The sequence below is a fragment of the Misgurnus anguillicaudatus genome, chromosome 18 (assembly GCF_027580225.2).
Source record: "Misgurnus anguillicaudatus chromosome 18, ASM2758022v2, whole genome shotgun sequence".
NCBI lineage: Eukaryota > Metazoa > Chordata > Actinopteri > Cypriniformes > Cobitidae > Misgurnus > Misgurnus anguillicaudatus.
In genome coordinates this window covers 16042310-16064657 of record NC_073354.2, presented here as the reverse complement: position 1 = coordinate 16064657, position 22348 = coordinate 16042310, and the positions used below count along the sequence as shown (strand labels likewise).

General features: G+C 37.5%; 1 protein-coding gene across 1 annotated transcript; it reads left to right on the top strand.

The window, feature by feature from the left end:
- The first annotated feature begins 2845 nt into the window (after positions 1-2845).
- Positions 2846-21784, top strand: sgpp1a (sphingosine-1-phosphate phosphatase 1a). The gene is made up of 3 exons (XM_055187131.2): positions 2846-3937; positions 7652-7741; positions 16865-21784. The coding sequence occupies exons 1-3, from the start codon at positions 3218-3220 to the stop codon at positions 17414-17416; spliced, it is 1362 nt and encodes a 453-aa protein (XP_055043106.2). The 5' UTR covers positions 2846-3217; the 3' UTR covers positions 17417-21784.
- Positions 21785-22348: the final 564 nt, after the last annotated feature.

Here is a 22348-nt window from a genome sequence, read left to right as displayed (position 1 = left end):
GAACTGCAACACATTACTTCGTTTCAGATGTTTCCTTGGAAACTGTAGCAAAGGCATCCAATATTGAAGTTTGACCAGACCTTCTGTATGTAAATATGAACTACTTTTGCCATTATAATTTGACTATGATTTTAATAGTAATGTATTTTTTCTTGGCTAACTCGAATTACGTGTTATTTTGGGTAAATAGTATTGAAGTTCTTCAAAGTTCATGTTTAAGTGCTATAATTGGATCCCCAGTGCTTCTATCAACCTAACTTAGTTTTGGTAAACCATTCTCTGCAAGCATGTGAAAAATAGGTCATTGGAATTTGGCCCCCCTTGTGATGTCACAAGGGAGTTCTTATTATAATAGTGCAGATTAAGGGGCGGTATTATCCAACCACAGCACTACCATTTAGTGCAGAGATCAGCTCATTTGCAGTTTAATGTACACACCCAAAAATGACACGTTTTTGCTCACACCTGCAAAGTGGCAATGCTAGAATAAATTATCTATATGGTATTTTGAGCTAGAATTTAATACATGTCCTCTTGGGACACCAAAAATTTAATTTACATTTTAAAAAGTCTTGTGAAATGTCCCCTTTAATGAAATGATTTAGGCTGGTAATAATGGTAAACATGGACAATGTCTCCATCTAGTGAAGAAATTCTGAAACGTCAAAGCAAAGTTTTTTAGCTTAATTTTATAAATATTTTAAATTCGTTTTTATGATGTTTTAGATTTTATCTTAATTTAAATTTTTGGCAACTGTCCTGTGAGCTTTTGCCATTTTGATACTTTTTCAAACTAATGTTGCTATTTATGTTTATTTGTTTTACTAGATTTTTAGCTAAGAATTTTACTAATTTAACAAACTTAATTCAGTTCTTTGATAATAAAACATTTCTAAATATCATCAACATCAAGTTTTTTTAACTAAATGATGTCTACACTCTAAGAAAGGGTGATAAATAACACCAAAGGTGCTATAGCGCCACTTACGGTTCCACATACTGTACAGCACTTAAAGTGGTTATATGATTACGAGCCAGTGAAAGATTTTAGTGCAATTTATCACCATTTTTAGTGTATATTTTATTAGATTTCAATTAATAATTTTTTTATAATTTTGGTTTATTTAACAATAACAATTGCAAGTGCCTGGAGGAGATAATAATACTCATAAGGTAATATCTGTTGTAAAGGTAGTGTATATGGACACTTCCTTCCAATAAAGCTGTTTAATTATTCCAGTAATTCCAATCAAAACAAATATTAATGCTTTAATGAAAACAGTATAGACCTGAATATGACAACATTACTGTACCCTGTCTTCAAGGCACTGATGTTTCAGAGGCCAGTCAAGTCTTTTGACACCAGACTAAAACATTTCTTTGTGAACCTTGCTTTGTGCGTAGAGGCATTGTCATGTTGGAAAAAGAAAACAGGCCCTGCCCAAACTGTTGCTGTAATATTGAAAGCACACTATTTTCTGTAGTATCATTGGTTAATGTCGCATTATGATTTGTGCAAACATAAATGATTAAATCTGTTTAACACATACTTTTGGCCATATGATGAAATGTTGTAGAATCCTGAAGTTATGAAGTTATGTCAATGGTACAGATAAAGGCAGAGTTATTTTTAAACACGGCAAGATCAGAGAGATAGTGTCAGAGTGTGTTTCAAACCACAGTTTCTCAAAACTTGTTTGGGATTACAGGTGGACAGGTCTGTTTTTATACAGATTTATTTTTTTAAATGTTATATTTGCTTCTGACTTATTCAATAATAGAGATGATCTTGTTATCTTATTAGTTTATAATCCAGTTCTCTTTAAAGAGTTACAGAAACATTCTGTTGGGATTAATACATATGATTAAGTCAATTTTTAAATTGCAAGGTATACCCTATCAAATTTATGGAAATTATATTTTTTAATTTGACAATTGTTTAAAATAATAAATATATGTATAATACCAGGAAACAATTAAACATTTCTGAAATATGAATGCTTCCCCTTCATTATTTTTTTTATTTATCATAAAGACCATGAAACATTTTATGTTTTCTATGCCTTTTATATCTTGCTTAATAAATGTTAAATATATTTTACATTTCATCAGCATTTTGTTTTTTTTTTGCACAGTGAACAAGGCTTCCACTTGAGGGCGCTAATGCGTTAGATTGTTCAGTAACCGAAAGTAGCAGGATTTCAATCTCTTCTTGACACATCTAAATCTGCATGCTAGAACAATAATAATTTTCAGTTAAAAAAGTTTTCCTTAAAAACATTATCTCATATATTTCGGGAAAAAATGTATTTAGTAATGCGAAACGATGGCCGTGTCTCAAAAGCAAGAATGCATCCTCCGGAGGTGGCATATGCAGGCTGCATACGTCATCAAGCCTGGTTTATTTCAGTTAACTGAGTATTACATTTGGAAGTCATAAACATATTACGACAATTTACGATTAATTAAAGTTAATAGCAAACTTTATAATTGTTAACATTTTGCAATAAGCCAGTCTTTAGGACGTATGCAACCTACAAATGCGCCCTAAGAAGGATGCAGCCTTCCCTTTGAGAAACGGCCGATTCGTTCATCCAGTCAGCGCTGAGAAAAATAACAGACACCACGTGACAATCCGTCAGCGTGCTACCTTGAAATCTGCCTAATTTACAACTAAATAACAACTCAAAAGCTCTAATATCTTAAAATATACATTATATTTATTCTGAATAAAATCAATAAATTAAAATAGATTTATTATTTAAACTTATCGGTCCTGGCCAATTAGAGAAAACGTCCGGGCCACTAAGCCCTGCCCATTTTTATATCTCCGGTTTCATGCAAATAAGTAAACGACCATTTCTTACATTTCACTGTCTGCGGACCCTCGTTGAAAAACCGGAGACCTACTGTGCGTCATCGCTAGAGTGCGTCTCCGCCCACATGGTCGTCGCCCTCCCTCCCTCCGGTGCTTAATAACGGACGGGTACTTCCTAGTCGTGCTGCTTTATCTTACCATCATCAATCGTGGTTTTAGTATTCCAGAAGAGTGGCGTGATATACACAGTGTAGTCATGTACTGTACATTATAACCTGGCAGCGTTTAGTGTCAAAAGCGCCGCTGTGCACGCGCGTCATATGTTTAAATTAGGTTTGCAGGGTCTCACGAGCAGCGAGCGTGTTATTGCTTTAGTTTAAGAGCTAATTCGCTTTCACAATGGCAAGCGACGCGGTCAAGAGGTTCATTTGCTTATGCCGATATCTACAAGACCCTTGCCACGTCGCCAAATTTCAGCAACTTTGTGGTGTACGAGGGACATTTACTAAAAAACCGTCCGAGGGTGACGCGAGGCTTTCGGTCAACGGTGCGTGCGCGGGGCAATGTCAGGAGGACTGCGCTGCCGGTGGGGATAAAACACAGGGACTTCCGGGACAAAGGCTGAGAAAAAGTTTAAATGATAGGGATATTAAACAGGATGGATGTTCCGGGGATCTCAACAGACCCACAACAACAACCTCAAACCGGACCGAGGGAGATATTGAGATGAAGGGCTCCAAAGAAATTGTGACGCCTTTACGCAGGAACTCATTGACTGGTGATGTCGGACAGGAGTTTATCATCGAGAACAAGCTTCTCTTCTATTTGTTCACCATTGGTACCGAGCTGGGCAACGAGATGTTCTTCATCGTCTTCTTTCCATTTCTTATGTGGAACGTGGATCCGTATGTGAGCCGGTGCATCATCGTGGTGTGGGCCTGGGTGTTGTTAATCGGCCAGTCCACGAAAGATCTGATCCGGTGGACCCGTCCTGCATCTCCTCCTGTAGTTAAAGTAGAGGTGTATTACAACTCCGAGTACAGCATGCCATCCACACACGCCATGACCGGAACCGCAATGCCCTTCAGCCTGTTCATGCTCACATACAGCCGTTGGGAGGTAAATTGTGTTTGCATTCATTTCATTAAAACGTTTGTTTTATTCCAAGCCACCTCCATTGTCCACAGCAGTATTTGAATACCCCTCCCATTCAGGATTTCTACCCAGTTATAAATATTCTAGACCTTGGCATAATTAGACAGATGTTTATTTTTGTCAAACACCGACTATTCCGATTTTTTTGTTTATTTTAGCATATTTAATTGCTTTTTTTATTTTATATGATGTAAATTCATTTAAGGTCCCCTAGTGGGCCCCGGACCCCTGGTTGGAGAGCACTGCCTTATTTGCCATATTTGATACAAAGCCCATCAGTGATCTTGCATAAACCTGCAAGACAGGTAAAAGTTGGCTTTGTGTTGTTAATCTAGGTGTGTTGTGCCTGTATTCATCTGTCATCATAATCAAAACAAACTTTCCAGTTATCAACCATCAGTTCTGCTGATGATAACCAAACACCAAGTCTTCCACTTTCAACCCAGTGAACTCTGCTAAAAACTCTGCTAAATCCAATAAAAAAACATCACTAAAAATGTAATGGATTCATTGTTTATAATGAGAATAGTGTTGTTTTAATGAAAACTGTCAGAAAAATCCAGCAAAGACCAGCATAAGCTGGTAGCTGGTTTTAGCTGGTTTAAGGTGGCAGGAGCAGGTCTAAGCTGGTTCTCCCAACCTGGCAAAGGTGGTCAAGCTGGTGGGTCAGCTGGTCTTCCAGCCTGCCCAGCAAAGTCCAGCTTGACCATCTTAAAAAGTGACCAAAACACAGCTAGACCAGCTTGCTACACCAGTAATACCAGCTAACACCAAGCTGGGAGACCAGCTAATACCAGCCCACCAGCTTATGCTGGTCTTAGCTGGATTTTTCAGTAGGGTGATCTCTGCTGGTTCTGTTGGTGGATGACATCACGCCAATGAATCCTGTTAGCACAAGGCCTATACACCACACAAAGGGATTTTAGGGGGGTTAATCATGAACAGCTAGTGGTTCATAATGACATTTGTAAAGCAAACCAATAGAGTTGGAAACAACCAAATACTTTCAGTGCCAAAGTATATCTAGCACATTTGATTTATCTCGGTTCCTTAAGCATTTACCCATCATGAAAGTCATCTTTCTTTACACCTAGCTAGGAGTATGGTTTTGTTTTACCATATTATTAGGGCGTTCATCCGAAAATCACGATTCCAAATTAAAGCATTTATATAACGCTGTCATGTGCATTGCTCCACTGGTTTGTAGCACTTATTTCTAAAACTAACACCATTACAGTAACTGTGAATTCTTCTGCATAATTCTGCCAAGCTTTCAGAGCCATATGTCAAGGTTTTATCTTGTTTTCTATACACTTTATATCTGAGTTCTTATTCATCTTTCTCAGCAGTGCTCAAAACTGCTGATGGTTGTGCATTGCACCTCCTAAAGATTTAGGGGAGGTTTCCTGGACAGAGATTAGCTTAAAGGGACACTCCACTTTAAAAAAAGGCTAATTTTCCAGCTCCCCTAGAGTTGAACATTTGATTTTTGCCGTTTTGGAGTCCATTCAGCTGGTCTCCGGGTCTGGCGCTAGCACTTTTAGCATAGCTTAGCACAATCCATTGAATCTGATTAGACCATTAGCATCCGGCAAAAAATAAATAAAAAGTTACAATATTTTTTCTATTTTAAAATTGTGATTTACTAGGCAGATATGGCTAGGAACTATATTCTCATTCTGACGTAATAATCAAGGACTTTGCTGATGTAACATGGCTGCAACAGGCATAGTGATAATACGCACTGCCCGAAAATAGTCCCCTGCTATTGAAAGTAACCAAGTACACAATGTAACTACAGAAGAGTCAAGTTTTAAATAGGAAAAACATTGAAACTCTTTTTTTTGCGCGATGCTGGTGGTCTAGTCAGATTCAGTGGATTGTGCTAAGCTGTGCTAAAATTGCTAGCGCCAGACCCAGAGATCAGCTGAATGGATTTCAAAACGGTAAGAAATAAAGGGTTTAATTCTAGGGGAGCTGGAAAATGAGAACATTTTCAAAAAAAAGTGGAATGTCCCTTTAAGCCAGGACTAGGCCTTAGTTTAATCAGGAAATATAACTAGTTTCAACAAACATGCCTTACTAAAGTATTTCTTGTGTGCATTTTGATGCAAAACAAATGGCACTGATGTGTTTTAAGATATGTCGGGAAAGACAGCTCTTAAATTTATTTTAGGACTAGTCTAATCTGGTGCTGTGTTCAAAATATTGATACGATGATATGTTGTCATGAACGCATGACGATGCACGCATCGATACAGCACCTTCCGTATCAATTCGGATGCACTTTTGAAAGTAGCGTGATGAATTGCTGTTGATCCGTGATCCATATGGAAAGGATGCATGTGACTCGCAGAGTACGTAGAGTGAAAGGTAGCGGGGTAAACTTTCACTTTCAGTGTACGTCTGAATAATAGTAATAATGATGATGTTACTAAATTCTGAACAAAAATGTAATTCAAAATAGTCATGTATCGTGATGTGCACCGTACCGTGGCCGTGTATCGGGATACGTACCGTATCAGGAAATTTTTGGCGATACACAGCCCTAGCCTAATCCCTGTCCAGGAAACCGCCCCTTAAAATATTAAAAGGTTTTTGTCACAAAATGCATCCTTGTAGTTTATTTTCTCTGGTTAGATATAAGCGGAAGCTAGGAACAATAGCCTCAATCGTGTTTCCTTTTCCTTCTCTGCAGCTTTGGCTTATTGAATTTAAACACATCACAAATCCTGTTTCAAGTTGGAACAGGCTTTGAATTAAAACAGGCTGTCTTTGATAAGAGTGACAGTATAAAAGATCTCATCTGGATACCTCAAAACCTTTTTTCAAACAAAACCAGGGATTGTGGCACCTGGCCTTTTCATCAGTTTTTAAGGGAGACCTGCTGCGAACATGAATGGCAATTAAGGTTGTTGGCTGTTTGGTTTTAAGTCACAGCTGGTGATAAACATACAATATGATTGGAAAGCTGAACAATGATGGTTAATGGTTTGCCTTTTCTCAGTTCAGCAAAGAGAACTGAAACTGCAACGAATGCTGATATTAAAAATGCATTATTATGTAATGCTTCAACGAAAATAAGCTTTTAGGTTATTCTTCATGTCTTTCTGTCCCTTAAGCAGTCTTTGCTTGCATGCAGCACAGTTAATGAAGCAGCATATTTAAACCGTTCTGAAAGCGCATTTGGGCAAACTTGCAAATGAGAAGCATTTTTAATCGACACTGCACTGTCAGAAAAATTGACTCTAGCTGTCACTGGGGCGGTACCCTGTCATAAAGCACACATTTGCACCTATATTAGTACCTGATTGGTATTCATATTAGCATTTCATAGGTACATATTGGTACCAAATGTATACATATATGTACCTAAATGGTACATATTATTAGGACATTTTTAAAATTCATTTGAATGCCATTGCCAGTTATAACTCAGTCTGAAATACCTCTTTTTTTTTCTTTAATTCACCCAAATGTTAAAATATTATCTTAAATCCCAACTTAATATGTAGATTCAAATGTAACACAGTATTTGGTTTGATAGAAATATAGGCAGTATTAATTTCCTAGGAATACAATTTTAATTTATTGACAGGATAATATTAGAAACCACATGTAAGGAGATTTATAGTCATGTTTCTGTACTAACTCTTTGATGCTGTTTATGCTTCACAGTATCCGTTCATGTTTGGACTGGGTGTAGCTCTGTCCTGGTGCATCCTTGTGTGCGTCAGCAGGATTTATATGGGCATGCACTCTGTGCTGGTGAGTACAATTTTTAACAACACACTTAAATCATTGTGAAATAGTTAAATATGTAGTTGTTCAGTTTAAGTGCTTGCACGAGAACAAGCAGAATGTGTTATCACACTACTAAAAGTTGGAAGTTTCTGTTGAAATCGAATGTAATATCGCTCAATCGATTGAACCTGTAAGCCTTGCCAAGAAATAATTGTTAAAGGGATAGTTCACCCAAAAATGAAAATTGTTATTATTTTCTCATCCTTATGTTGCTCTAAACCTGTATGAATTTGATTTTTGTTTTTGATGAACATGAAAAAAGATATTTGATAAAGATGGTAAGCAATCACACAGTTGATTGTTGACTTCCATAGCAGGAAAAACCAATATGATTGAATTCTATGTGTACCGTCAGTTGTGTGCTTACCATCATTTATTGAAATGTCTTAATAAATATCTTAACATCGCAATATTTCCATAATATGTGTTTTTCCTACTATGGTAGTTAAAGGAACAGTATGTAATAAATTTATATCAATTAATCATAAAATGGCTCTTATATGTCACTAGACATTAAGAAATCATTTTCATTTCAAATACTTATATCACTCACAACAGTGTTCTGGCCAGAATATTGTCATTTAAAAAGATCAGTTGCAGCCCTCAACTGATGTTTATGTTGTAATTTTGTGTATTGGCCACTAGCTGTGTGATTGCAGTACCAGTTTTAGCCACAAGTTTTGTGATTGCAATACCAGTTTTGGCCACAATCCTACATACTGTTCCTTTAATGATTGTAATCTGCTGTGTGCTTACAATCATTTAACAAAATATCTTCTTTTGTGTTCATCAGAAAAAAGAAATTCATACAGATTTACAACAACATGAGGATGATGAAAATGATGACAGAATTTTTGGGTGAACTATCCCTTTAAATGTCATTGACCTTAATATCTTTGGTTTACTGCTCAGCCCCTTTCAGCTGTTCACTGTAATGTATAGCCACAGCTTTTTTGAAACTTTTATTGCAGCTTCGTGACTAAAATTTAGGGAACTGTTCAAGAAGCGTGAAGCAATGTAATGTGTTATGCTGTAGTTTCTGTCCATCAGTAGCACGCCAGGAACTAAACAAATCAGTGAGTCATCACGGCTGACTCTGTATCATCGGATGATTGAACACTCGTGTTTGGATAATTACTTCCCCTGGGGTTACAAGAGCCAATGTTGATCATTTACATTTTGCCAGTCTCTAAGATGAATAGATCAGAAATCAGAGAGACATCTGGTTAGATTTGTGTTATTCCTCAGAGTTGCCATGTTGTGTAGTCGTTTGCAGGGTTGCTGATGGTATGTGTAGTGTAACAATCGTAAATGACTTGCAGTTACACACTTGATATGTGTTTTAAAGACAGGATTGTTGTCTATTTAATTTTGCTGCCAAAATTAGACAGCAGATGCTGGTTGCCTAGGTGATGGGAGCCTTGTAAATTTAATGCTGTGCTTTGAGTGAGGATGCATGAATCATCTTGGTGTAAATCTGCAGACTCAATGATTTAGGAAGTCTTGTACTTTTCGAGTGTTGTGGGAGAAGTTTAATTCTCTTAAGTTTGTAAGAGTCCATGTAGGCTCCATTCTTAGTTTATTTATATAGCCACATAGTCGCAATTATGAAGAGCTCAGATGCAAAAGCCACTAAACGCCACCTCCATCAAAATAGCATACATACATGCATACATTCATCAAACACTTTCACTTTAAATTCGCGTAATCCCGGCCTCAGACCATTCAGAAATACCACTTTGTTGGCAGAATGCGTTAAACTGCACAGCAATTTTTTCAGCAAAGCCCTCTAAGTGCACGGAAGAACAATTGGATGTCTTGGTGCAAACATATTTGGATATTGACTGAATTTTCAAGCTTTTAACCTTTATTTAGAAAGGACAGTAAAGAGTGACTGAAAACTTTTTTAGAATGTAACATTTTCAGCAAAAGGCAGTCAAATTTGTTAAATGACAAAAGTGCCATTTGTAAAAAATAAGGCATTTCATTTACTGACTAATAACCTTTTTATTTAGCCTGGTCCAACCAGACTCTCGTACATTCATTTCATTTGTACAGAGAGTCTGGCCACACTCCATTGCAAAGTGTTACTTCCGTTATGGAGGGTCCTCTGTTGAAGTTAAAAACTATTGGATCTGCCCAGAGTCTCTCAGAATCTGCCATAGCCAATCGCTAACGTGTAGTCGTGACATATATCATGTGCCGAAACCGTCCGGAAACAACAAGTAAGAATAATCAGACAAACAAAACTTAGCAAACCTGGTTCTTGCTCCGGCTTTAACTTCTGTATTTTTGGCAGTTTTGCAACAACGGACCGAATATATTTTCTCACGTCTTTCTCCGCTGCCATTACTGAACTACAACTCAAACTGACGCACGACCTCAACATCATCGTTCTTAGCCACCCCCATCTGTTCGCTGATTGGTCCTGCAGATTTTTGAAGGAGAAAACGAAACTCTACAGAGCAGTCCCAGACGTAGTACTGAAGCGAAATGAAAATTAAGCGGAAGCACGTAGGAGGGCGGAGCCAGGCTACTTTTTATTGCCATTAAGTGAAAATTACTGAACCTAAATATAAGAGCCTAATAAAAACTGCTAATTTACAAGAATTTCCTTTTTTTTTTTGCATCTGAGCTCTTCACATTGTCCCTAAAGCTTATATATCACAATGATCAGTGGTATGTGTATACTCTATATAGGGAAAGGTAGAGCAGTACAAGACACGTGTGCACCTGTGCATGCATATTTAAAGTACTTTATGAACAGGTTGAACAGGCTATAAGTCCATACAGTATGTCTGTCAGAGATTTCTGCATTCTTTAGAGAAAGAGTTTTTGTCATAATTGTTTGAGTTCCAGTCATTAGACACTTCCTTCATCTGCACGTTCCTTTGACCCTTTTTATGTGAACCTCAGCATGAATATATCACACAAAGACGATAGTCATCAGATCATAATGTCTTCAAGTTCTCAAGTTCATGTTCTAATCTACTGTTAACTTTGAACATGTTAACCTTCAACGCAGTACGTTAGATCAGGCGACACAAGTAACAAAGTTTTTAATAAAGAGTGGATAGGATTTGATTGATGCTTGGCCTATTAAGTTATTTAAAGCCCCTATAAAATTAAAATTTAACTTTTTTTCTTTTGTATGAAAATGTTGTCAGTGTTTTGGACCATACCAGTTTATAAGCATTCAAAACCTGTAGTTTTGCAAATTCGCTAAATGACATCACCCTGCACTTTAGCTTTTCATCAGATTTCATGTCCAATCAAATGTTCTTTAAATAATGAAGCATCTCGCCCTTAAGTTTTGTTACAGTATTTGCTGGACTGTGCCTTAGATGAAACACAATTGGTTATTTAAAAAAAGGGGGTGGTCTTGAAAGTTCCAGTTTTGTTTCAGTTATACAAATGTTACCACATTAAATAATGCTGCCTGTTCCAAGGCACTTAAGTGGGCCTTTACCACACTTTGTGTCACTTATTAACATTAAATTTTGGCATTTTATCCGAAGACACTTACAGTGCATTACAAGGAAGGTATCCGTTTTATCAGCATGCATGTTCCCTGGTATCGAACCCATGACCTTTTTGCACTACTAACCCAATGTTCTATCAGTTGAGCTACAGGAAGATTTAAAGGGGCCATGTCACAAGACTTTTTTTAAGATGTCAAATAAATCTTTGGTGTCCCCAGAGCACACATGTGAAGTTTTGGCTCAAAAAACCATACAGATAATTTATTATAACATGTTAAAATTGACACTTTGTAGGCCTGAGCAAAAAAGTGGCGTTTTTGGGTGTGTCCATTAAAATGGAAATGAGCGGATGAAATTCAAACACTGATCGCAATGATGGTGGTTTGTTGCAATTCAAACTCAATTTTGCTGTGAATTATTTTCTCTCTCTTTCTCTCTGCACTAAATGGCAGTGCTGTGCTTTGATAGTGCAGATTTAGGGCCGGTATTATTATAATAAGAGCTCCTTATGACATCATACGGAGAGCCAAATTTCAATGACCAAATTTTTCACGTGCTTGCAGAAAATGGTTTACCAAAACTAAGTTACTGGGATGTTCTTTTTCACATTTTTTAGGTTGATAGAAGCACTGGGAACCCAATTATAGCACTTAAAGAGCCACACAGATCCAAAATCGAAACTAACCTTTATTGCAGTGTGTCGTGTAGCTGTCCATCAATGTAAACGACGTGTAAAGTAGTTGAACCAAAAAGTGCACGATTAATAAAGTTATTGGCTTCTAAAGCAGGGAGTTGACTCTGAATCGCTGAAACGAGTCGTTATAGGGAGTGAGTCTTCTTCCTGATATTATCCACGTCACACGAACTTATCCACGTCACATGAGATACTAATCTCCGCCTACAGCCTTGCCTGCGGGAGAAACGAAAACTATGACCCGCCCACAGCTAGCTAGTGTGTGAGTGTAAACATCAGCTCACGCTGTTTTCAGCTTTTGTTGTTTTCACTAACAAAGGAGACTTTTTCAAGGAGGGATATACTAAATGTGTCTGGCTGTGAAGAATCAGTGGTTAAAATTAATTTTTAACGGAGGGATTTAGACGTTTGGCAATGAAAGATGGTTCAGTACCCACTTTATTTGGAACAACATGCGTCTCCTAACCACAACCTGTAAGTATGATTATAGCTACATACTTGCTTAAATGAGTGTAAAATGTCTATAGTCGTTTTTATTGCTTGGATTAATGATGAATGATATTGTTGTTTAAACTCTAATACTGTCAGAGCCACGATAGCAAGCAGTTTTGCTATGACCCGGTTAGTTTAGATAAATGCTTAAATGAGTGTAAAATTGTTAGTTTCAATCGTCGTTTGTATTGTTTGGATTAATGATGAATGATGTTGTGTGTTTAAACTGTTAATTTACTGTCAGAGAGTCACGTTAGCAAACGGCTAATGCATGCTTATTTAAGGTTTTGCTATGACCCGGTTATAGTTTAAATAAATGCTTAAATGAGTGTAAAATGTTAGTTTCAATTGTCGTTTTTATTGCTTGGATTAATGATGAATGATGTGTATTGATGTTGACAATGTCTTCTCGGTAAATCATGTTAGCACGAGGTCAATACATGTTGCACTGTTGTTGGTCTGTGAGACTGATCTGTGATCTGTGCATTGTGTGCAAAGACACTCTGTCAGTTGACCAATCAGAGCAGAGTAGGCTACTGAAAGGTGGGGTTTAGGCAGGCTGAGTCGTTGAAAGGCTTCACACGAATCGTTTGGGGATCTCTGAGAAATGGGGTAATTTTAAATTTATATTTTGAGAAAATTACAGTGTTTTTTGACCTTGCATGCATTTAAACCTGTTGTCTGGGACTTATAAATAGTGATAGGATGCTTAAAATTGTCATCTTACTGGCTCTTTAAACATGGAAAAAGTCAGATTTTCATGCCATGGTCCCTTTAAAGATAAGGAGCATGATATTAAAGTTCTCTCTTCATTAAGATGCTGTACAAGATGCTGCTCAAACAAAAAGACAAGGTAGAAGAAAATGCAAGGGCAAAAAGTCAGTGATTGTTTTAAAGAGCACACATCAATATATATTTGCAGTTTAAGTACCAAAAACAATCTCTATATATTTTTTACAGCTCCTCTTTCAGGAGCTCTGCTAAAAACAGGTCATTTTGCCTGTAATAAGTAATATTCATGAGCCTATCTTCTGATAGGCCTGTTGCTTTATGAGTGAAATACACAGTTGAAATAAAGTTACCCATGGAATTCAGGGTTTCCCGCAGAAAATTTGTTAGTTAAGGTGGTAGGGTTGTGCAGGTGGGAGGGGCGGGGGGCGTGGCAATCAAAGGGGCGGGGCGTACGCGTCATGATGAAAATATTGTGAATGTAAAACACTCAAATAAAACTCAATTTTGAAGAAACTATGACAGAAAATGAACACATACTAGATGTGTTATGTAGTAATGAATTAAATGTTGTATCAAAAGGCTAGTTATCCTCCCGACAGTGACGGACCATGTCTTTCTCTCATTTCGGCCATGTGGCGCGCGTGCCCGCTCGCGGTGTGAAGCGCGTCCACGCTATTCTCCGAGATGCACTTGGACGACCTAGTTAAGGTGGTAGGGTATCCCAGCTTAGGTGGGCCGCCCGAACTGAAAAGTGCTGCGGGAAACCCTGGAATTACACTAAGTGTTAGTTTCTGGACACTAAATGTTAGGTTAGTAAACCAACAGACACAGAGACTAGAGATTTTAACCTTACCATGTTTAACTCAATAAACAAACAGACACCAACAGGGCTCGTGTCTGTAACTTAAGAATACAAACAACATCTGATTTCCAACAGATATTCTATCAAAAATATCTAAAAAAAAAAAAAACTAAAAGTTAGGACTGCTGATAAATCGCATGCGATTGTCTCGCGCACCTCTTCAGTAAAGCTGGTTCATTGATTAGTAGTAAATCACCATCAGCTGCTTTCAGAAGTGGCAACCGGCAGCCGGTTCTGAGAGCAGGTGATGCCGCTTTACTACTAACAACGAGATGCGCGTGTGAATCGCGTGCAAGTTTTCGTGCAGCCCTGCTTAATATGTTTACTTACGGGTTGTGGATTTGAGGTCGGATCCAACAAAGTAAGGATTGCAACATCCTTGAGTAGATTCCTGGAGAAACCAGCATTAAACTGCCATACTGAAGCAGTCACTTGTGAAATGTTTAGAACAGACGGCTAAAGTCGAACTATTTGTTGAGGAATTTCTAATTAAATGAATATTAACCATTGTTCTCGTATATTCATGTTTTCAGAAGCTTTTGCAATGATTTAGTTTCCAGGCATCCATCAATTGAACAGCATTTTCTCACGTGGTGTGATATTAGGAGTTTGTTTGGCAAAAAGAGGGTGGGGTGGTGGACGGTGGACAGTGCTCGGGGTGGAGACTGAAGGCGGCGACTGTCTCTCGGTGATGTAGCAACTTCACGGAAGTACAAACGAACCGTTTTAACTCACAGCTACTTCAAGCAGGCTGTGTGAATTTGACTCTTAAATGACTGTTTTGAAACTTATATGGTACTAACAGCCCCTAGACCTCAGTTAGCATGAAAAAAGCCACAAAATTTCAGTTTTGACCATATGTGACCTTTAAAAGCAGTTTCTAATTTTTTCTGCAAAGCTGCAGTCTAAAGGCCGAAGTATAGTCCCATTTTTTCAGGGATGCACCGATATGGAAATTTTGGCCGATACCGATAAGCGATAACTCTTTGTATTTGGGGGCCGATAACCGATATCTATAGGCCGATAAATATTCATATTATTTTCACAATGAAAAACTCTAAAAGTGGTATGCGCCAGACTAGCATACTCTTCTTAAGCCCGCAACACGTGTCATCTTCGTGCTATGTCACAGAAAGCACCAATCAAAACTCCACATGGCCAGCAATGAGCAAGTGAAGTGGTTCAACAAACCAAAATAATCCATAACTTATCGGCTTTCATTTATCGGCCTAATTTTGCTATCAGACCGATAACCGATAATACTAAAAATAAGCAGTTATCGGCCAATAACGATATGTCGGCCGATATATCGTGCATCCCTAATTTTTTTTAAACGTGCAAGGGTCCGTGTAGAGTGCGCGTGATGCAATTTTCGTCATCAGAAGAGTGTGCGCGTACTGTACACGCACTGCAGGATTTTTAAAAACCCTGCGTACATTGTATGCGCAGGTCGTGTATGTGCATACAGGAGAAAGTAGTATGTAGCCCAGCATTTTGTCGCAACGTGCATGTTTGGAATGTCTGTGTATGTTTACGAATCAAATAAACTATACTTTGCAAGGCTCTGCATTTGAACGTGTGCATACACGTTAAAACAGACTATACTCCGGGCTTAAGATCAAGTGTGAGGTGGTAGAAACAGAATTTGCAAGTAAAGAAATGTTAATCTCAAACTTGCGTGCCACACACATTGATCTACCCACAAAATAGAGGCTGAGGTGTGTTTCAAACCCAATATAATATTCACATGCCATGTTTTTGAGCTCTTAACCTGTAATCCTAAAATAAATGAGTGGACGTCCTTTAAAGGTAATGAATGCAGTGTTTAGTCTACCCAGTGTTTGAGTTTGGCTGGATGTTCCTGAAAATCATTGGCATCTTGATAATTCTGTACTCAGTGGAGTCATGTGTACCTCCATATAGACTTCAGTGTTTATCCAGATCAGTGATGTGTGAACACAGCCTGCTGTATGCCAAGGTTTTCACTAAACATCTTTAACGTGTTAAACGGGGCAGTTTTACATAATGAAATGAGGAGCTCAGATGCAAAAGGGTGATTCTCACGAAATTCAGATTTAGAAGGTGTCCAGCATCAGAATTTTTAAAAACCCCTTGAAGCCATTTTTTGCACATATATTTAAAATGTACAAAATATTTTCTATAGAATTATTTACATTTTTTTAGATTATCATTATCAAAAATGATCATTACCGCAACATGATATTACATTAAATACAATCTCATGTTTCGGTAATGAGAACTAAAAAGTTGTCTAGGTACTATGACAAACAACGTTTAATAAGAACTGCTTACTTGGTAGCCATCTTGAGTGTCACAGTCAATTATGTCCCTTCCAACAATTTTTTTGAAAATGTTATTTCCTTGAGGGCTTAAACGATGATTGAAAATTGTTGCGGAGGATGAGAAAATTGTTCTTGGACACATTAACATTCCTTATTATTGTCTCTACATTTACCAATGATCACCAAATACCACATGTTTCTTTACTGTAAATGTTTATAGTACAACATGCACTGAAGCTTTTTATTTTTTTTAGATTTTTTAAATTATAAATATTTCCATGTCAAGGAACCCAAATCACATTGCGGTAATGAAAATTTTCCCTTTAAATTTGGAAAAAACAACTTACACAATCATGTGCAAAATAGTACATGAAGAGATGTTTGTATCTGTATACCAGATTTGTGCAGAAACATTTATGGAAAATGTTTTAATATCCATTCATTTGATCTCGTGCATTCACATTTTTGCTGAAACAGCAGCTGTTGGTTAATCTCTGACTTCTCTTTTCTCGTATCTTACAGGAGGTGATCACGGGTTTCCTCTACAGCGTGCTAATCCTAGCAGTTCTTCAGCCCTTGTTGGATGACATTGATGAATTCTACCTGTCCCACAGCTATGCCCCTCTGGCTATCTTGATCTCGCATGTTGGTTTCAGCCTGGTGGCCTTCTCCCTGGACACGTGGAGCACCTCCCGTGGCGACACCGCTCAGGCGTTGGCCACTGCCTCCGGTGCGGCCCTGGCGTCCCGTCTCAACTATCAGCTGGGTGTGCTGCCGGATCCTTCTACGGAAGCTCTGCCGCTCGCCATGCCCTTGATAGACGGGGCTTTGTTGGGCCGCTCAATTATGCGTCTCCTGGTGGGAGTGGCCGTGCTTTTGGCTGTTAGGGCTATCATGAAGATGGTGGCGATCCCTGTGGCGTGCAGGATCTTCCGCGTGCCGTCGGACGACGTGCGGAAGGCTAGGCAAAACGCACATGTGGAAATCTCTTATCGGTATTTGGTCTATGGCACAGTGGCCTACTGCTGTGCTTCTCTGGTGCCCATTTTGTTTATTTACCTTGGCTTGTCATAATTACTCCTTTTATTTTTAGTAATATAATGTACCTGACTGTGGGTCCAAAGGTGTAGGCAATATGATTTGTTTAGATTTTGTTTTGTTTTAATTTGACCACCTTAATTTTTAATAGGTATTTATTTTACATTCACATTCTTAGAATGTAATGTTTTTGGTTTTGTTTACAGATTTTTGTTAATCTGACACATTTGAACAGGGGTATAAATTTGTTGGCCTCAGCATCACATGATTTGCATTCGTGCATTTGGCAGATGCTTTTCCATTCGGTGCATACATTTTGCATTCCCTGTATGGGAATTGAACACATGACCTTTGCACTGCTAATGCAATGCTCTACCAGAACTAGATGAACACTATTAAGGAGTATGTGATTGCACCATGCATTGATATCGCATTAAAAGTTCCTGAACGGGATGTTTGAAGTTCCTGAAGATGTTTACCCGTATATCCCACCCATCCTGCACTCTTGTACCATCTCTCCATCAACAATACGTTTCCCACAATCATATAGACTGTGGCTGTATTTCACCAGTACTGTGTGCACTTTTGCCTGGAAAACAAAATAACCCCAGTGATGGACTGATGCTCTATTGTGGCCAAGCCTGTCAGACATTTGTATGCTCATGATGCAATGAAATGCAAAATAGTTTTCCCATAATCCTCTGTTCTTCCTTGGGCTGTGAACGGTGGCATGACCCTGATGTTTAAATTCAGGTCACATTGAATTTTAGGTGTAAAAGTTGTGTACTTATCTGGCGTTTTACAATGAGCGGTAATGCGCTGAGAGAATGATGGGAGTGGAACTTCCTCTCTGTATGAATTCTGTATACACAAACTTCCTGTGGATGTGTTGCTTGGAAAATGCCACTATAAATTCAAATGTGGCAGTAAATTCAACATTTACTTGGAAAGATGTTTAATTCAGTCATAGGTTTTTAAATATTAATGCTGTGCTAACGGAGAGAAAGAGAGGGTAGCTAAAATGAATGAATTGGAAACACAATTTTGTAATTTTTCTTTTAGTGATCCACAATTTTGTTCCAGTTCTGCTCAATTATTGATGGGTAAAGCAAGTTAAAATTCAGCTTATAGTTGCAGATGTTCAGGGTGTCCCTCTTGTCATAAAGACGGTCTGCAGTGTGGAAATGATGCATTCAAATCTCTATTACTGATTTTCTTGCTTTGTCTGCTTGAACTTAACTTTTATGTAATGATTATGGGCGTGACAAACATTGCCAAAGTAAATACATGTATTTTATGATTGCCTGAAGTTGTCAGTATTAATCTGTTAAAGCCACAATATGTAGATTTTCACCACTAGAGGTCACTATTAACAAAGACGAAGCTAAACGACGTTATGAAGGAGAGTGGAACGATGGGAGGTGATGTTTTCACCATCTGGAGATGTATGGAGTTCGATAATCATGTTCATGGATGAGGTAATGAATTTATTTTATTTTAAAATATATATTTTTTAATAAATTTTTTATTTTATGTCATCGTAATTAATTAGCTGAAAGGCAGAACAACTACGTACTAGATGCTGTATACCTGCCGCTAACGCTTTTGTCCACTTGCATTGCCACAGTTTTTACAACCGGAAACTGAGGATAGTGTAGGGCTGCACGGTATATTGAAAAAATTTTGCAGCTGACATGGTAATTGTGTATGCGATATCTCTATTGTTGAAAGTTACGATAATTTAACATTTATTTTGCGTGTCTAGCATTTGTGTGTTGCATGCGTAGATTCATTCAGAGGGGGCCTTACGCAATATTTACCAAGTAGGTCTTATATTCTACGTACACACCAAACGCCTAGCATCGCGTTGCTCGCTCTAGAATACTCGCAGGATTTAACTTTGTGTCATGCGAATTTTTTGCTTGAGTTGAATATTTTCAACTTGCGCAAAGGCGCGTTTGAGGTGAATAGTGCATTTTCGCAGGAATCGCGCAACCCAATGCGGACGCTTCTGATCATGTCTTTGCATTGACTTTGTATGTAATCTACTCGCACAAATCGTTGTGTGAACTCGCATCTGGTGTGAACCCACAGTTATACTGTTATACTATAGGCTAGACTGCAGCACAAAGGTGAACCTATCGGCTTGAATCAACGGTGAAATGCCGCTACATCCAAAAGCCAGGGGGCGCTCTCGTGCAGAAGCTAAATATGCGCTGCAGACAAAGAACCATTACACAAGCAGCTATGACACGCAGCTTCAGGAAATGGCTTAAGGATATATTTATATTGCTGTTCTTCAGGTATTTTCATGATAATAAAGAACATGTATAATGATTATGTTTGACGAGTGTTGCTTTTTCAAATGCATGTTATAAACGACTCAAACTAACAGTGATTTCAGATCGATAAGGAATTGCTGATCAAAAGCCGTAGTACATGAAATAGCTGTGAATAATATCGCCTGTGTGATTCAGAATAGTTATCGGACACGTGTTATAGTGTATATCAGCATTTATCGGTGCACTCCTAAATTGCAACCTGTGCCTAAATAGAACGGTATGTCTGAAATTGTTTTTTTCCTGAATTAGATTTAATTACATATGTATTACCTGTTTATTTCAGTATAATTAAAAATATATATATTTTCTGGGGGAATTATATATCGCAAGAAACACGGTTATCACAACATTTAATGGTAGAATCGCATAACGCATATTTTCTCAATATCGTGTAGTAGCCCTAATATTAAGTCACTAAAAGAGCGACAATTACAAGGTAGACAAGCAACGAGACATTATTTAAAACAGGAATTTCTTTGGATTTACAAATTCTTGGAAACTTTTGGGATAATGTAAGTATATCACACTGTGCAAGTAGTTTTTGGATATTTTATTTCAAAAATCTTACATATTGTGGCTTTAATACGTTTGTCATTGCACTACTCTGTACTTGCAGTATAGTTTGTTGGTGTACGCACAAAGAAGTGTGGTGGCTACCTTGGATTTTGTAACACGTAACCAAGTTTAAGCAACTGGCCAATTAAAATGCAGAGTGATTTTTAATCTCCGCTGATGAATCCCAGAAACCCCAGTGCCTTGACTTGTTGCTTTTCAGGGTAAATGTAGGATTAGACTTGTTTTGACTTGATGATGCACATGTTGTTTAGAAACACATCCATAATACTAAATTTTTACGTGTACATTTGGGTCCGCTGTACTGTACGTGCACCGGCAGATTTTTGAAACCTTGCCTACATTTAGGAGAATGTAGCATGTAGCCCAGGAGATTAGTGGTCGACTGATATGGGGGGTTTATGGCCGAGACCGATATTAAGAAAGCTGTACGGCCGATTTGGAGGCAGATAAACACAAATGTTATTACAGTAAATAAGAGACAAACAGAAAATTGGTGAAACTAATAAACATTTGTTATTCATAAGATTTATAAATATACTTAATATAGGTGGATCTGACATCTCAGGGTATTGTTTGAATAAGTGTGTTGAACTAGTGTGGTCTTGTGTGTGACACAACATAACGTCATGTTAAAAAGTGAATAATGATTGGTCATTTTACTGTCTGTCAGACTTTGGCTTTACATCGAGTGACACTGTGTGTCTTTTCATTACAAACAACAAATTTAAGTAATAGAGAAATTTACTGGCCGAAAAAATCAAAATATATTGGCCTATCACTAGGAGATGCTTTGCATTTTGTTGCAATTCCTCACCTCTGTGTTTGCATGCAAATAAAACAGACTCTACTCCAGGCTTTAGTTACAATATAAATTAATGCTTTCTTTCATCACAGATTGATTTACGTTTATGTGGAATAGCTATTATGCAGCAGTTTTTTTGTTTCAGGTTTAGTAATATTTTTTTCTAGTAACATAGTACATACTGAAATACTCACCTGTAAAAAAAATTAATTGTGAATATATTAAATTGTGATCAATTGTGACCCAGTTTGTAAAAACCCAGCTGAAGTTATTTTTTTATTTATTGATTTCTCCATAAAATCATCCTGTAAAGAACATTTTGTGAAAATATAACCTTAAAATCAAAGTGAAGTATTGAAATCAAACTTTAATGCTTTTAATCCCATCATGACATTATGAGACGTTAGCCTGGATTTCACAGACCGTGTCACATTATGCATAAAGTACAGTGTATGTACAATTCTAAGTGATAAGCTGTTTTTTACTGTCATTATACAGTGCACTGAGCCGATGTGGGTAACAGCGATGGGTAAATAATATTTTTGGACTTCTCACCTGTAATGTGCAGTATACATTAATGAAGCTTGTACATTCTGGCTGTTCATGGTCATATAAACTCACAAATCTGTATGTTACCTTATCGATTTCCTTTGCAGTGTGAAAAATAAACTGATTTTCATCATGTTCTGTTCTTATTATTGACTGCAATAAAACTAACATGAACAGCCACTGTATTTGGGTTTGACGGTCATTAAAAAATATCTGCACTGATATTAAGCTGTTTATGAACATTTAAAAAATATTTTAAGTGTGGCTGAAAACTGCTTTCTGATTACTAGGTGATTTCTTGGTCTGCACTTGTAAGAGTGTTTTCTCTCTGTTATCAGTGTGTGTTGAGGTCACTTTGTTCCAGCAAAGTTAAGACATACTCATTTCTCAATATGTCAGCGTTGTGGGCAAAGGTCTGTTTTCTGCATTGTATATTGATTTAATTCTGCTGAATATGCACTATTGTAGAGCACATATACATTTAGGCTACATGAACTGCAGTATATATAATTTAAAAAATGTCAATTTATTGGGAGGGTAGTTGTGTGACACTTTTCCTAAAACTAAACAACATTTTTAATTACTGTACAACAGTTACATAGTTTTTAAACCCTGTTACTTGGGTTACCAAATTAAATATTTTAAACTCTTATTTAAATATTTTAAAATAACTTCAAAAATAAATGTGATGCATAACTG